Source organism: Musa acuminata, chromosome BXJ2-7 (assembly GCF_036884655.1).
Source record: "Musa acuminata AAA Group cultivar baxijiao chromosome BXJ2-7, Cavendish_Baxijiao_AAA, whole genome shotgun sequence".
In the NCBI taxonomy this organism is placed as follows: Eukaryota; Viridiplantae; Streptophyta; class Magnoliopsida; order Zingiberales; family Musaceae; genus Musa; species Musa acuminata.
Window position 1 is genome coordinate 4,794,701 of NC_088344.1, and position 16,929 is coordinate 4,811,629.

A 16,929-nucleotide genomic window follows, 5' to 3' on the forward strand; every position below is an offset into this window, starting at 1 on the left:
CTGCAAGTCTTTAGTTCCTTCAACTTTTCTCCCTCTGGATCTGTATCAGCAAGTCCTTGTTTGATTTCAGCATCCCTTGCCATGGCAGTGGCAGTAGCCCAATCAAAACATATCACCATGCTGCATGATGGGATCCTTGCTTCGGGCTTCGAGGAATCCGAGACAGCAAAAGCTCTATAGATTACACCATCGACCGCAATTAGCACACAAGCCCTGGTCATATGCTCCATATCTGAAAGCATTTGGATTTCAGGGATTCTTTGGAACAGGGACTCTTGTTTCCAAGAAGTTCCGTTCCAGCATCAGTATGCACCTCGAAGTCTTTGGCATCATTGCAATACCCATACAGCTGATGTAGCTTTTCTGAGTCTTCTACATCACAGCCTTCGCCAGAGGGTGACCTCCACTAAAAGATAAATAAATTATAAAGTGCATCTTTTGATGGTTCTTGTGTGCTAACCTCCGTAGCAGCAGCAGCCAGGTCTTGACGATATCTCTTAGAAGAGCTTCATCTGAATGATTTGTGGACCTTCCAACTGATGCAGCTCCAGTTTTAACAAAGACAACAGCTTTCACCTGTGAATTAGACAGACATACTCCGTTGAGATACCATCTGCATGATCTAAAATAAATTAGAAGTGTAAGTTCATCTGATTACATACAGATATTCACTGCAACTAGGCACCTATGCTGAACAATCACTAGTTTTTTCTTACCTTTGTCTGCTTTCCATAGAGCATTATCGCCTTCTATAAGGATCCCTCTGAGAAGCAACTTCTCCAGTACCAACCACAACAGCTGCTGGTCTTGGTAGGTGCCAGTCCTAGAGAACACGGACAGACAAGCACTGAAACTGAAATCTCAAATTCATCCATCCACTTTCAAATTCATCCATCAACTTTGATCCAACTCCTTGAAAAAATGTGTGCTTCCAACTGATGCAGCTCCAGTTTTAACAAAGACAACAGCTTTTCACCTGTGAATTAGACAGACATACTCCGTTGAGATACCATCTGCATGATCCAAAATAAATTAGAAGCATAAGTTCATCTGATTACATATAGATATTCACTGCAACTAGGCACCTATGCTGAACAATCACTAGTTTTTTCTTACCTTTGTCCGCTTTCCATAGAGCATTATCGCCTTCTATATGGATCCCTCTGAGAAGCAACTTCTCCAGTACCAACCACAACAGCTGCCGGTCTTGGTAGGTGCCAGTCCTAGAGAACATGGACTGACAAGCACTGAAACTGAAATCTCAAATTCATCCATCCACTTTCAAATTCATCCATCAACTTTGATCCAACTCCTTGAAAAATGTGTGCTTCCAACTGATGCAGCTCCAGTTTTAACAAAGACAACAGCTTTTCACCTGTGAATTAGACAGACATACTCCGTTGAGATACCATCTGCATGATCCAAAATAAATTAGAAGCATAAGTTCATCTGATTACATATAGATATTCACTGCAACTAGGCACCTATGCTGAACAATCACTAGTTTTTTCTTACCTTTGTCCGCTTTCCATAGAGCATTATCGCCTTCTATAAGGATCCCTCTGAGAAGCAACTTCTCCAGTACCAACCACAACAGCTGCCGGTCTTGGTAGGTGCCAGTCCTAGAGAACATGGACAGACAAGCACTGAAACTGAAATCTCAAATTCATCCATCCACTTTCAAAGTCATCCATCAACTTTGATCCAACTCCTTGAAAAAATGTGTGCTTCAGCAGGGATGAGCCAACCAAGCCAAGTTGTGAAAGCAACCACCATAACCTTGAATATAATTGGCACACTGAAAAGAAGCACCATCGACGCAGCTCTATTTTCACATTTCGCATGCCAATAAAGTAGAGCTTTGCAGTTGTATTCTGCAAACTGCATTAGCTGAAGCAATATAACAGAGCAAGACAGTCTCCGAAGGCAGAGAAGTAAATAGATCCACATATTTAAAATAGAAAATCAAAATAACAGAATAAAGAAGATCTAAGTTAGCAAGAAAAATTTACAGGACCCCCTATTTAAATAGTAAATCCAATTTTTCCGAGTTATTGGAAGATATACTGGTTATAAAATAATTTTGTGTGGTTAACAATCTCGTAAATATGTGTTATTCATATACATCATTTCTATTGCTATCAGATAGCTGAGCAACCTGAACCCAAGCTATTATTTGTTGGATCAGCATTTTAACATGAGTAAGGATCAAGGACTATCAAAACCTTGCATCCATCCTTGTATATCTGGTACATGTAAATGCAGTCTAGGTTAATTATGAACCCATGCCAGTGATAATATATGCAGAAGCTTGCTGTATATCTCCATTTCTTTTTTCAGAGTACTTAATTGTGAACTTATCAACTGCTATTTACTATGTACATCTTTACAATGATCAAGAAAGCCACAAAATGGCAGTAAAATAATAAAATAATATACTTTCTATGGGGACAAAAAACCTAGAGATCTTGTCTGCTAATTTCTGAACTGAATCCTTCCCAAGTTGAGCAGTCTCCACTAACTTAACTATCTTTTAAGTTAAATTAAAATTTTCTAATGCACTGGCACCCAATTTCTTGGTAGAAATTGGCCCTCCATTATTAATAAAAAACAAAAGAGAAAGAGGAAGAAAGAAGGCAAATGAAATCTGTTACTATAGATATCCTGCCTTCAACACAAAATATTGAACAGTATTATTGATCTCCTTTCTTTCTCTATGCTTGAATCAGAAATAGATAATTAAAAGAGATTGCCATCTTGTTTCTTAGGTCCCTAACCTATCTTTTATTCAATTGGCTGCCATACGTCATCCCATAGGCTGGTGAGATATATTATGGAAAGCACATGCCAAAAGGCAAAGTTGCTGACAGAAGAAAGTGGATTATAAGTTGGCACTAGTAATATAAAAAATAGTCACCATTGATCAGAATGAAAGCACAAGCAGGTGAAGTTTTTCTTTTCTTTTTTCTATTTGTTTTTACAATGGATAAGGTCTGGTAGTAAACTCTGCATGGTTTGAATCTTTCTTCTGATCATCCTTAAGATATTGCATTATGGAACACAAATCCACCCATTGTTCCGTGTCCTATTGCCTTTCATAATCCCAAAAGAGAGGTTTATGTTATATATGTCCTGCATGATATTAGACATGTTACACACACCACATTAAACATGATATTAACACAATTCCACCTCGATTTTTCCTGAGGAAAAAGAACCAAAGGAAGCTTTCAACATGTTCATGCAGAGGAGATCACAGAAATGAGCAGTATTATAGGTGGTGGGAAGTCAAAGTTGATCCTATAGTTAACCCTCAAATTTTTGGAACTTTAGAATCTTGTATCAGATCATCAGTGATGAGTTTCATTCCACTAAGCAACTTAAACACGCACAGAAAAATAGAGAGAGAGAGATATATATATCAAATAGAGTGGAGAAGAAGAAGCACTGGCATGTGAGTGTGAAAGATACAAGGAATAAGTTGCAGCACACATTTAGATATTATACGAAAACTTCAACACTTGATTGAAAAAGCAAGTCTTTCTTCTTAGCATGGCTTTTTTTTTTTCTTTGAGTCATGGTCGTTTGTCACACTTGAATAAATTGCTCAGTGCTGATCAACCTAACATTGATCTGGCAAAGTGCATGAGCCACACAGCCACAAGAACTGTATGGGATATATATATATATATATATATATATATATATCATGATTCTTATAGTTAATTTCTACTAGATCCATGTACCAGCTTTGCACATCTCAGCAGGTAGTCAAATCATCTCTCAACTCTTTAATCATTTTGGCAAAAGGAAATTACCATTAACATTTCGTATGCACAGAGACCCATCAACCATTCCACCACCCGTTAGCTTAACAAATGATAGTCATCTTCATACTGGGATTTCTTTTTTTAGGTCAGAATCTCTTCATTTTGTTGTTTCTATGGTTCCTGGGTATATACAAACTTACAAAGATATGACTTGACTACAACTTTGAAAAAACAAACAAAAAATATATACCCATTAAAATGTCCTAGAAGCATATTGCTTTGTAGTGATAAAGATGAAACCTAACTATGACATAAATTAACATCCAACAGAAATTGATGCGACTCAAGCATTAAAGATGTTGTTAAAACTAAGTGCTGATACATCTACATCTAGTTCAAGGACAAGTTACATGGTGGCTGGACCACTGTAGGATTATAACAACAGCAGAATAACTAAAGCTGAATATTCAGAGTGTTTATTCATTGTCTCTTCTAATGACCATCTAAGATATGAAAAACATCAACAGGAAAGAAGGCACTAAACATTAATCAGATAATTAGGTAAGCAATGTTCTGTGCACAATGGAAAAATCGATAGTAGTATATGCAATGGGAAACACTAAAGAATATTTCTATGCAGTCTCCTCTTCATCCGAAGTAAAGGCTAATTTTGCGGGTTGAACTAATGATATGCCAATGACACTTTCACACGGAGAGCAGCCGAGAATATAACCGGTTCCTTCTCAGTGTATTTGTCTTGTATGTAATCCAGTGTTAATCAACCAGTTAAAACGGTAAATTTCAATAGTTTCTTAAACATGGTATGTGCCTTGATAATCAAGAAGAGGTCATTGACCAACTGCCTCTTGCACAGATTGAATTGGTGTCTTAAGGATTTAATCAAGCTGCTCCTGCTACTTGTATAATGGCAGCTCACATGATGCAGTATCATATGATTTCTTACAAGAAGTAGCACAAAAAACTGCAGCAGACCAAAAAGATGATGGTGAGGCGGCCAAGAATGAGATCCTTTTTCCTCATTTGGAGCATAGGAGCGATTTCAGGAGAATGATAGTAAAAGAAACATTATACATAAAAAATACAATTGTACACAATAAATAAATTTGGTATCGATAAATGAAGAACCTGTCTAGAGATTTGCAATATACAAGGAATTTTTTATGATTACAACACAGAGTAGACCACGACCACAGCTACAATCTCATCTCCTTTGGGAGGCTGATGTCTAAGAAATACAAACTGGCAAAAAAAAAAAGGAATTTCAATATATGAGTTTAAAAAAACGAGAGCAAGGATAAATAATATTTGTATAATATAGCACTAGTGTGATCAAGTTCAGTGATCTTTCACGAATCAGAAATAATTAAAATTGCAGATAGCCAGATACCAGTTATGGTTCAATCTAATCGACTCAAAGGTTGTAAGAGATCTCAATATTACAAAAATATTGCTCATAGTTACACAGAAGTCAAGGGATATTAGGAATGTGGAATGAACGAAAAAAGAAAATCCAAATGGTTGTAAGTTGGAAGGCATGAAGAATTGACATTTGCAAATATTCTTTGGTCTTTACTAAGTCTTCTGAGAAAGTGAATGATAAATACAGACACTATTCTAAGGCCTGAATAGAAGTGCTCAAAGACGCACAAGATTGCTTATGCATTAACCACCAAATGGTGAGTTAGGGAACACAATCTTCTAATACAAAGTAAAGTCATAAATAATTTTATAATAATGACTAACCTCACAGACATAAAAGCCATGCCAAGAAAAAGTGCTTGAACAGCTTGTTTATGACCTGCATAGTCAAATGCTATAGGTAGCATTTCATGCAATGTGAGAAAAGCCATCACGCCAGCCACTAATTACCGAAGTAAACATACAAAAATTAGAATTTTGAATATTGATTAATTTTGTATTGAAAACCTTTGGTGATATAAATAGGTGAGGAACCTGATCCAAGCAACCCTTCAAGAATTTCAGGATTTAGATTTCTTGGGAAAAGATAAGCTGCATTAAACAACAAAAACAACAAAGCCATATCAACAAGGCATTAAACCGAATATTTTATTAAAAAGGTGGAAATAAGTGCCTCAACTAAATTTGTAGAACTAAAATTTTGACAATCAACAATTTGAAGATATCTTGCGTCTTAGTTATTGAGATTTGTTGTGACCATTAAGAAATGTATTTAACTTGTAAGCTTTTATTATCCAAAAACTGTCATGTGAAATTTATATGGAGAAGTTCTCATCTAAAGATTTGAACTATTTAATAGTTAACAAGAACAATATAATTACATGGGATAGGTGTCTCATAATGAACTTAATAGCGTTCACTTAGTTTACATCAGATATATAAACACTCTCAAATTATGCATATCTAACATAGTACATGATGAAAACTCCACCTATAAACCTTTCCAGATTTGTTTAATCTGCACGTTAGCTGACCCCAGATAGTGGGGAGTTTATGGGACAGTACAAGCACTCAATCAATCCATTGTTTTAGATCAAAAGTGAAATTCTAGTTCCTCGAAGACACCCTTAGTCTTAAATAATAATGATTATAAATCACTAAGTTCTCATAGGCTAATGTTCTGGAGACCTTGTTAGAGATTGAGAAATGTCAGCTCATTTAGAATCCAAGCAAAACAAAAGAAAGAAATCACCACCAAAAATGCTCCTCACCCTTGAAAAATCTAATGTTGCTTTAACATACTTAAGGAATGACATATGTTGTCAACAATAAGCAGGTATGTGTATGCCCATTGCAAGCAGGTGGCTCCTAAAGTTTAGGCACTAAAAGAATGCTGGAATAACACCTGATAGAGTCAGGTTCCACTGCTGGACACAATGGAGGAGGTTAAAGCAAAAAAAATTTCCTTTCTAATTATGTGAATTTTCAGTGATGTGCTTCGGTATTAGAGTTGATAAGTTAGTTGATATCTATAACTACCAAATTTTTTGAAACTCACTTGGTTGGTTTGGGAAAAACTAGATACAATTGCAGACAACCTCAAAATGCTAGAGGGAATTTTCCAAATAACTAGTCATAAAATCTTGGTTGATCTAACAGGAGAATGCCGGGTAAAACTTGCATACCTATGATTATCACACCTAGAGGTTCAGCAAAACCTGAAAGTGCTGCCAATTTGAAAGCCTGCCATTTGCTGGAACACGCAGATATAATACCAACTTAAACTATGAATTAGACTCCATTTCCAAAAGTAAATGCTAATAGCATCTGTTCTTTTATTTGGCTTGACTTTTGTCAAGACATCCAGCATATAAGAAATGTTGAAGGAGTAAAATCATTATAAGCCGAAGCATACCTTTCCGTGGCATAATAGACAGGAAGAGCAACAGCAACACCCTGTAAAATGAATAATTTCATTTGAGATGAAATCGAAACTTCAATCCAGATTTCAAGACAAAAAAATAACTCCAGACATACTATGTCTATTTGTCAAAGATAATTAATTGAAAAACAGAATTGATGATTGGCTCAACCACATGAAGGCACAAAATTGTCGAGCAATCTAATGAAATAGATGAAGATCACCTATCACCAATCTAATGAAGTTGATGCATCATCATTTTACAAAAAAAAAGATTTAAACAAATTAAACTGCATACACAAAATTCGGAATTCCAGTAAGTTTGAATTAAACAGTATGGCTGATAAAATAATTAGCACTTATTATAAGAATTACGAACCCAAATGCAAGTATGGCCCTGGTACAGGATAGCAATGAAGAGAGTAACATGCTCATTTTACAAAGAAAGGATAGGTATCAAAATTTTTGTCAATGCTTATGTTATAATTGGAGAACTATAGGAGTGGCAGCTTTTCGAGCAATCCATTCAACTTACAACAAAAAGACAAGGTCTAGGCATAAATCTGAACCCAGAAAAATATCTAGTTTAACATCTAGATCCACTTTGGGTTTAGGCATTTCGATAAATTGCTTTTGGGTCCAAATTTTCTAAAGAAACTTGGATCATGGTCAGGTGTCTCACTTAGACAAATTTGGACAAAACGGGTCTAGGTTGTTACCAGGTTGAACCGTAAAAAGACACAAGTCAGCAGGCACTGGTTTAAAAGACAAAGTTAGTTTTATTATATGTTCTACCAAACCCCAACAAGCAATTTTAACATAAGAGATCAAATTATATTAAATTTTATAGCGTTAGAACTAACACAGAGACAAGGATTAAGCTTCCTGGTTTATAGAAATATATTAACAAACATATAATTTTAAAATAAACATTCAGTCAAATATACCTCAGGAATATTGTGAAGAGCAATAGCCAGTGCGAATGTAATGCCAATTCGAAGTCCCTACAATATTTGCATCCAAGATAAATAGTCAACTATAAACTATACTAAATGAGAGAAAAAAGAAAGAACAAAAAAAATAAGGAAGTTAAGGATGAAAAATATAAAAGTGAAAAAAAAACAATATATACAAAATTGAACTAGAATTACATTCTGATAGCACTGAGTGAAGTCATATCGAATGTCCTAAAAAGGGATATGCAATGCAAAAAGGCATTGTTAACAACCAGAGGCTTAGATACTGAGACACAGCATAACAGAGCAGTCATGCTAGATCAAAATTAACATAAACTCAGGATGTATATTGCAGATAGAAGGTTAAGGGATTCAAAGAACATTTAACATATGCGACAAACAAGCACTGAAAGATAATTACAAGTGATAACAATTAACATATAACAGGACGCAGTTTCCAAACAGTATCAAGAATTATGTCTGCGTTTTAGAAAGAACACATGAATATAGGAAGAGAAAGATATAATGAGATTTACATCATTGTTTAAAGGAAAAGGTAAGAGTTAAGTTCCAAAATATGAAGCAAGAAGATCTTAGAATCATAGTCATGACTCATGAGTTTGATATTCAGAAATAGTTTCCAAGATGAAACAGTTTATAGTTCAAAAACTTTTCAGAGAATTCAGAAAAAGTTTAGAATTTATTCAGATAGAAACATGTCAGAGTACATATTTCTATAATAGAGAATATCCTCTGATACATTTCATGTCTTAGCTTTGAGTTAAATAATTGTCACTTAAGATTATCCTAAATGATTTGAGAATGAATCATAACATTTAATCAAGTAATTAGTAATTCTCACCATTAGTTTGTTCATGGAGAATTACTTGGAGAATCAATGCCAAATAAAAACTCTTGAATAATTTAAAGTTTTCCAAAAATTTAGAGAATACGGTTACCATGCTCAGAAGAAACAGCTTACATTTATTGTGAAGATACACTGTTTTCAGTTTCAGTGAATGAACTCATTAAAATCAATAGAGAGTCAAAAGATAAGGAGCTCCGGTAACCAAAATAGCAAAAGTGATTTCTAAGAAAATATTGAATTATGTATAGGTTTTTATTTGTGCAAATGATTCTCCATAAACTTAATAGATATTTGTTCAATGATTATTCATTTATTTTTTGAATGATACAATATCATTTTGAGAAATATAATAAATTACAAATGTTGTGTATGACTTTTTGTGTATCTTCAACCATCTATTTCCCCCATGTTCTATTATGCAAGAAAGTGTATACAAAATTACAAATATATCAAAACCCTTAATCTTCTGCATTTTCTACATAACTTTTACAACAAGTATATAGTCGGAACTCATTCCAAACTTTTCCTAGTTTTCCGTATTTTTCCAGATTAGAAGCTTTGCTTCTTATAAAATGTTCCATACTTATACATGAACTTGTGACTATAAACAAGAGAAAAATGAGATGCAAAAAAGAACTTCCACAGAAAGATGGTGCCTATTCTGAAATTTAAACTTAAAATGTAGCATAATCGACTTAGTGGAAATTTAAAAGAAAATCAATAACTTGAATATTCATTTGAAATGGCTGCATAGGAACACAGTACGCAACATCCTCCAATTAAATCATGTAATATGAGTAATGATGAACAAATCATCAATCTGTTCAACCAATTTATGCACAAATTCTATGGTAGACAATCTAATAATTCAATGGGTGTGTGGTTGAAACCATGCATGTTATGGTTTTAATAAGCTATGTTATCTCAGAAGCCTCAAGCTTAATTGGAAGATGTGCAATCATGATGTAATGCCTATAATTTGTACAGGAATAACATATACCTTGGTTGTTCCAATAAAAACGGCCATTCCTTCAGGAAAGTTATGCACAGTAATTCCTGCAACTGATGATAAGAACTAATTGCTTTTAGATGAAGCCAATGAATTATTGAATATATGAGACAAAAGGTGCATAACCCAAAAAAAATTTCATACAATCTAATATTTTCCTTGCAAGCATTAAGTGAAGCATTTATATCAATCAAGTGATCCAGGTGTGTTATATTTTTAAACAAATTCACTAAATATTAGTATATAAAGAATCTCATGGTTAAATAAAGAATGTACATGTTCACTTACCATATTGATACCCTGTTTAAAGAATTTCTTTTTCACATTCTGTTATGGCCTCTTGTGTTTACTCGTTCAAAGTTCTGGCTGCCATAGGGCCTCCCTTTTCACCTGACCCCAAGAAGCCTCCAGGTGGACTTAGGCCAACTTTAACATACAATTACACAAGTCATACATATGTAACATTTAGTGCTAAGGAGTGTATTATGTACCATCTTGTATTTCGAGGTTTTGAAAGACATCATCATTGCAACACCCTGATTAGTCCCACATCGAAAGTGGGCAAGACTAAGATTGACTTATAAGGGTCTGATAAGTATACTATCATCGTTGCATCTTGTGCCACTTATTTTTATTGGCTGAACCACACAAATTTTAGCAATTAATGCCTATGATTGTCCAGTTTTCTACCTTTATTCTTGGCCCATATGTCTGTGTTTTGAGGCCTATTCTGGTGGTCTGCTACAACACATCTTGCAGAACCTAAAATGTGAATTCTCAGTATATAGATGTTTCCTATCACTTTACTCAAGCCTCAAGGTACTTTAAAAATACAAAAAATTATTCAGGATAACACTTTAATATTCTTACATCATCTAAATAGGCTATGCAATGGATTTATTGTGGCATAATCAACAATAGATGGAATAACAGTTACTTAAAAACTACATGCATACTTGCATGCTAGCCTATTTTCTCATCACTACCATCATATGCCAATAACAAGTTTGTTCTATTAGAAAGATAACAATGTGACACAACCAGTTTCTTTTGTGATAAATGCATATAATAAGCAGATGCAAAGCTCCTTGCTATATCATTCTATACTTGATTCATATTACTTCATAGCTAGAGATTGAATTGATACTAATGAAAAAAAGAGAAGTTTCTTAGTATGCATAATATAGCAAACTTTTCCTATAGATAAACCATGTGAAGATTAAACTCCAGAAGATTACAGCTATGACAATGTCTAATAATCAAGAAAAGAGACTATAATAAAGTTTCTTCATCAATACTTTCTGAGGTTGTACCAAGCACAACAAAGGAATGTTTACAAGCATCATGGGGCTCTTCTATCAAGGAACTAAAGTAAAATGCTTTGTCCTACTCCACTTCTACACAATAAACACTGGCTATCAGAAAATTCATATTCCAACACTTTAAACATTTCACTTTGGTGATATTTTAATTATCAAACAAGAATTTTACAAGAGTTATTAATTGCAATAAAAATAGTGACGCTAGTTACATCCTGAGGTCTTCTTTATGTTAGGATCGTAAAGGCACTAAGAGGGGGGGGGGGAGGGGTGAATTAGTGCTTTCAAAAAATTTCAATTTGAAAGTTCGATCAATGAATATGTATCGAAATGTGATTAACAAAAAGTGCGAGTAATGATTGCTTAGTAAATAAATCAGTATGCAATAGTAAATCAAGGCAAAAGAAGAAATGTAAACTGATTTATAATGGTTAGGTCGTCCCGACCTACGTCCACTCCCGATTCCTCTTCCTTTGAGACCATCAGCTTTCACCACCGATCTTCTTTCAATGGGCGAAGATCAACTACCCTTGTTATAACTCTTTCTCCTTTTCATAGGTTTAGGAGAGAACCCTTACACCCCTCTTTTACAAAAGACCTCTCACCTCCCTTAGAATACCTTCTAAACTCAAGGAGGAATAGACTCAACACTTTTCAAGAGTTTATAACACTTTAAAATCACAAGCTTTTCATGCTTTGTCAAGCAAGCATGAGAGGGGTATTTATATGCCCCAAATGGCTTCAGAAATGGAGCCAAAAATTCAAATCCTCGGGTTTTCAGGGTTCTAGCGGTACCACCGCCTGCACTAGGCGATACCACCACCTGACAGCCTGAGCACTGGCAATACCACCGCTTGCCTGGGCGATACCACCTCTTGACATAACCTGGGAGACTGTGTTTTGGCAATACCACTGCCAGTTTGGGCAGTGCCACTGCCTGACACTAGGCGGTACCACCGCTGACCCTGGCGGTACCATCATCGGAATTTTTAAAAAAGTACAATTCATACTTTCCAGCTCACTGGCGATACCACCGCTTGGCTTGATGGTGCCACCACCTAGCCTAACCTCATGTCACTGAATTGGCATTCCAATTGGCCTAATTCAATCATGATTCAGGCCCAATGGGCTCCTAATCAAGTTGGCATGGTTACATCCAAAACCAACTCAATTAGACACTTAAACTATTTCGATCAAGACACAACGTTACAATCATGAAGCCTACATTGTCCGGCATGTTATTAGTTCATCTAGTACTTCGTCCGAACTTTTGGCACATCGTCCTTTCCTTCGGCATATTGACCTCCCGCAACGTCCAATCTTGGCGCAATGTCCGATCCTTCCGGCCCGATGCCCGATCTCTGACATGATGAACTCCGTCCCAACGTATGATTCTCCTGCTTTAATTAATATGTCTTTCCATGATCGAAGTTTCTCCTGCATCACTTATCTCAAACGTATATTAGTTTATAGACTCATCAATTGATTTATCATCAAAATTCAGGATTCAACACTTTGAACACCAACACTTGTGTTTAAAGATGATTCAGGAGTTGGAATGTATACTTATTAGTTTCATAATGGCATCTATCATGTCTAGATATTTGTGAAATAACATGGAAGAAGCACCATAGATCATTTTGATAAGTAAAAAGTTATATTTTCTTCATCATATCGAATGTGTGATATGCATCACAAAAATAAGTATACTAAACAAAGTAAAAGGCACACTCACCAACTGCAGTAACTATTCCACTAAATAAGACTTGGCGGTGGTGCTTCCTGATCATGTCCTTAACTGATCCATCACCATCTTCCTAAATCTCTCGTATCAAATAAGTGTTAATAATACAAATAAAATGACTGATGCACATGATGTAGAAGTACATATGTTAAGGGAAAAAACGAGTCATTCAAACCTTACAAGTTCCTGGAACACTTGGTTCTGGGATGAAATTGACGACAGAAGCAAAGAACAAAACACCTACAAAGAACTGCAGAAGTAGCCAAGGCCACAGATAAACATTTATCTAAAGCCAAATATATTCACAAGCAACATTATCTAATTCCTAATCTCATCTTGTTGTGTCAAGCAATCTAAAAAGTTGTAGAGGACAATCTCACCCAGATGTTGCCTCTAAAGAAACCAAGGGAATTCATAGCATTATGTGCCAAATCGAAAAAAGACATGCTCATCATAAGTCCGGCAGCAAAACCCTGATATGAAAATCAACATCATATTTGATAGTTTCTTATGAAGGTAAAAACAATAATTAAATTGCAAATAGAAGGATAGAAAAATATAAACATAATATCACCTGTAAGCTCCCGATCATCTTAAGATTGGGAGCATTACTAAGAATCACCAAAAGCCCACCTGTTCAGATATCCAACATTTTCATGAGCAAAATCATCTTGAAAAGACAGAGAGAGAGAGAGAGAGAGAGAGAGATGAACACATGATATAATAAGACCTGTAGAATTTATAAGATTTTAAAAGTAACCTCATGATGAAAAAAGAAAAACTTATATTGCCATTGTCGTTCATGATTTTATGAGAATACAAGTGTGTTGAAAATTAATTCTTGACAGAAGGTGTTTTAACTTTTAACCCCTTGAATAATACATCCTTAACAGATTCTGACCTTTGATATACAATAATACCTCCTGAAGGTGTTTATGCAACTTTGAGTTGCAATGCATAATACTTGTACCTTTAGAACAGCTAGAACCAAAGGCATAAAGTACCATGTTTTCATTTTTCAAACTGCCATTGAACAAATTTGATCATATTGGCCATATACCCCAAAAACTTACCATTATTTAAAAGACATATATGTCTCCACTGGTACAAATGCATCCGAAACAAAACTAGGACACTGAGATCAAGCTTATGAATTTCATGAATGATAATTATTTATAAAACCACATATATTCAACTCCCTGCACCCATATGACCTATAATTTCCGTTGACCTGGCTTGAAGATTCAGCTGAGAACAATCAGTCTCAACAAAAACAGACCGGTATTGATCCAAGAAGTTCAGAATTTTGGCCAGCTGGCTCAGTGTCTCCCTAACAGCTATAGTTAGCCATCAATATCAAAATTTTCAGACTAATTTGTCCCTTGTCTCAGAAATTTCAGACAAAAAACCAACTAGTTCAGATAGAAATAGTTAATTCAAGGTCCAGGTACATTTGAAGTATCTAGTCCAGTGATTATTTTGCTAAATTTGTTTGCAGTGAGAGACCAAGTGATTATGAAGTATTTTTAGCACTTCAGTAATATATAAGAAGTGAAACAAGTGATCAGTTGTCATGTGCAGCGTAACACAAATCTTCGTAGCCTTTATGAACGATAATACAATGTCATCAAGTGATCTATCCACATGACACTAAATCTGAAGTCTGTGAGCATATGCACTAAATTTTTTTGATGTTACATCAGGAAAAGAAAACTAACTATTGGGCATATTCTTATCTTATATACTATTCTACTTCCTGTATTAACATTTCATTGTAATGGGTCAGACACAGACAATCTTTCTCACAAATTAAGGGCTGGCAAAAGAGGAGAAGGAAGACATCAATAGACGACGAAATCAAGAACCAATTAGCGCACGTACCAATCGAGGTGCTCAATCCGCCTACCAGCGAGAGCGCGAGGGCGACGAGCACTTGCGCGTCCATCGAGAACGAACCCCTTCAAGGCGTCCCTCTGTTCGGATGAAAGAGAGGCTTCTCGAAGAAGAAGCGGGAGAGGATTGAGAGAGGCAAACTATTCAGAGAGCCTTTGTGATGGTGCGGTATATATAGCATCGAGGCCATATTTTCATATAAGCCCTTGTAAATAATGAATTTACGAAAGTGTCCATTTTGCAGGTTTTTTTATACGTAGATCTCTAATATTGTAGTGGCATTTTTTCTTATATATACCCTTGTAAAATACTAGATTTACGGAAACACTCTTACGTAGGTTTTCTAAGTAGAGCTGTTTCGATCAAATATAATAATAATAATAATAAAATGATAGAGTCTCAACTATTTAGGATCGAATAGAACTTACGATTGAGGAGTTTCTTTAATTTACTCTTTATTTTAGATCTTCTCGAGTGGCTTATTTTTTATGCTCCGAAAAGTATGTTGTAGCTTTTATTAGAGATTTACAGTAATTTATATTTTTAAAAAAAATATTTATGATCAATATATGGACCTTTTAGAGATATATAAAAGGCATATATATTTAGTTAAAGATATTTAAATGTATTTTCATATCTTTTAATAAATTATCTTTTTCTCATACTAATAATCATAATCATTTTATAATTTTTTTTATATTTTCTTATTATGGTACTTGCTAAGATGACCTAAATTATAATGATTTATATGTGAAGTAATACATTTATAGAAGTAACCTTTCATACAACATGTAATTTTATAGTGGCATATTTGCATATATACACTCGTCATGTAACCTTATTATGGTACATGTTTTGCTACAGATGATACCCTTGACAACTTTGGTTTTCAAGGTAGAAGTGATCCAAGACAATCCTGTTTTTGTTTGAGTTTAATTGGGAATCCAATACTTTTTCCATTTTTAAATGATATTATGTTATATATATATATATAGGACTATATACATGCAGTATAATTAACATTGGAAACATCAAATTTAGTAAAAAAAATGTATATGTGCAATGAAGATAAGAGGGGGTATGCAAAGTGGAGTAGGAGAGAGCATGTTGTCATCACCCATGCAAGTGGGTCACGTTTGGAATAGACTCGGTTGCTCTTCTCGTCTCTCATTGCTTGGAGAGAGACAAGCAAGAGGTGCTTTTCCCGTCGATGTGATGTGTGGCAAAAGCAAGCAATCTTGGCATGGCTTGTGGAGGATGAAGATGGTTGACACACTAAACAATACATGGGATTAATTAGCAGATAGGTGCTTGGAGTGTTGTGTGGGCATGGATGCACATCATGCATGGGGGAGCAGTTGGTGGTGTTGTTTTACTTGTGCAGGTGATCAAAGACTTCTTTATGTGAGTAGGAGAATCAATTGTTTTGTGGAACGAGGTTTGTGTCATGGCACTGTTGTGGATGTCATTGTTTCAAGGGGAGGTGGACTGCAAGTGATGATGCATGAGGGATTGTGACCTTTTGTTGCATTCGCAATTTGTTAGGTGTTGTTGCAAATAGGTATGTCCTCTAGTTAGTATTCAAATTATATCTTTCTTTTTGACATAATGAGTCAATTGGTATGTGCATCAAAAGGGGAGTAGTAAGAGTCCTCTTGGTGTGCTTTCTTGTTGACAGGGGCATCAACATTTTAGATCATCAAACTGGGGGATAACATACTTTTGTTCTTCTGACGTATCATTATAAAAAATAAAACTAATTATAAATTATTCTTATAATTCACTATCTTTAGTATTTTAAACTTTTATATCTTTAAAAATTATATTAATATCCTTATACTCATAAAGATTAAATTTTGTTGTTGAACACATGCTAATCCTACCTCATTTCGATGAGATATTTTTACGAAAGAGTGACATGAAAAAAAACGAAATTAAATATTTTATTTTTATAAATATATTACATAAGATAATATATAATTAATCCTAAAAAATTAGATTCTCACTAA

The 16,929-nt window shown here is 34.8% G+C and overlaps 1 protein-coding gene across 1 annotated transcript; it reads right to left on the reverse strand.

Annotated features, from left to right (window-relative positions):
* Positions 1-4,834: 4,834 nt before the first annotated feature.
* LOC135616785 (zinc transporter ZTP29-like) lies at positions 4,835-15,068 on the reverse strand. The gene is made up of 12 exons (XM_065116375.1): positions 14,909-15,068; positions 13,602-13,660; positions 13,408-13,500; positions 13,203-13,277; positions 13,019-13,100; positions 9,956-10,017; positions 8,079-8,135; positions 7,126-7,166; positions 6,896-6,963; positions 5,745-5,801; positions 5,535-5,652; positions 4,835-5,030 (listed from the first exon to the last, which is right to left on the reverse strand). The coding sequence occupies exons 1-12, from the start codon at positions 14,970-14,972 to the stop codon at positions 4,985-4,987; spliced, it is 822 nt and encodes a 273-aa protein (XP_064972447.1). The 5' UTR covers positions 14,973-15,068; the 3' UTR covers positions 4,835-4,984.
* Between the last annotated feature and the right edge of the window lie 1,861 nt (positions 15,069-16,929).

What these genes read in the sequence shown, in the direction of transcription:
- LOC135616785 (XM_065116375.1), bottom strand. Translation starts at nt 14,972, where the DNA reads ATGGACGCGCAAGTGCTCGTCGCCCTCGCGCTCTCGCTGGTAGGCGGA. An exon ending in GTGTTCCAGGAACTTGTAAG is followed by an intron (nt 13,101 to 13,202) that starts GTTTGAATGACT and finishes CGAGAGATTTAG; the next exon opens with GAAGATGGTGATGGATCAGT. An exon ending in TCTAGGTGTGATAATCATAG is followed by an intron (nt 5,802 to 6,895) that starts GTATGCAAGTTT and finishes TGTTTAATGCAG; the next exon opens with CTTATCTTTTCCCAAGAAAT.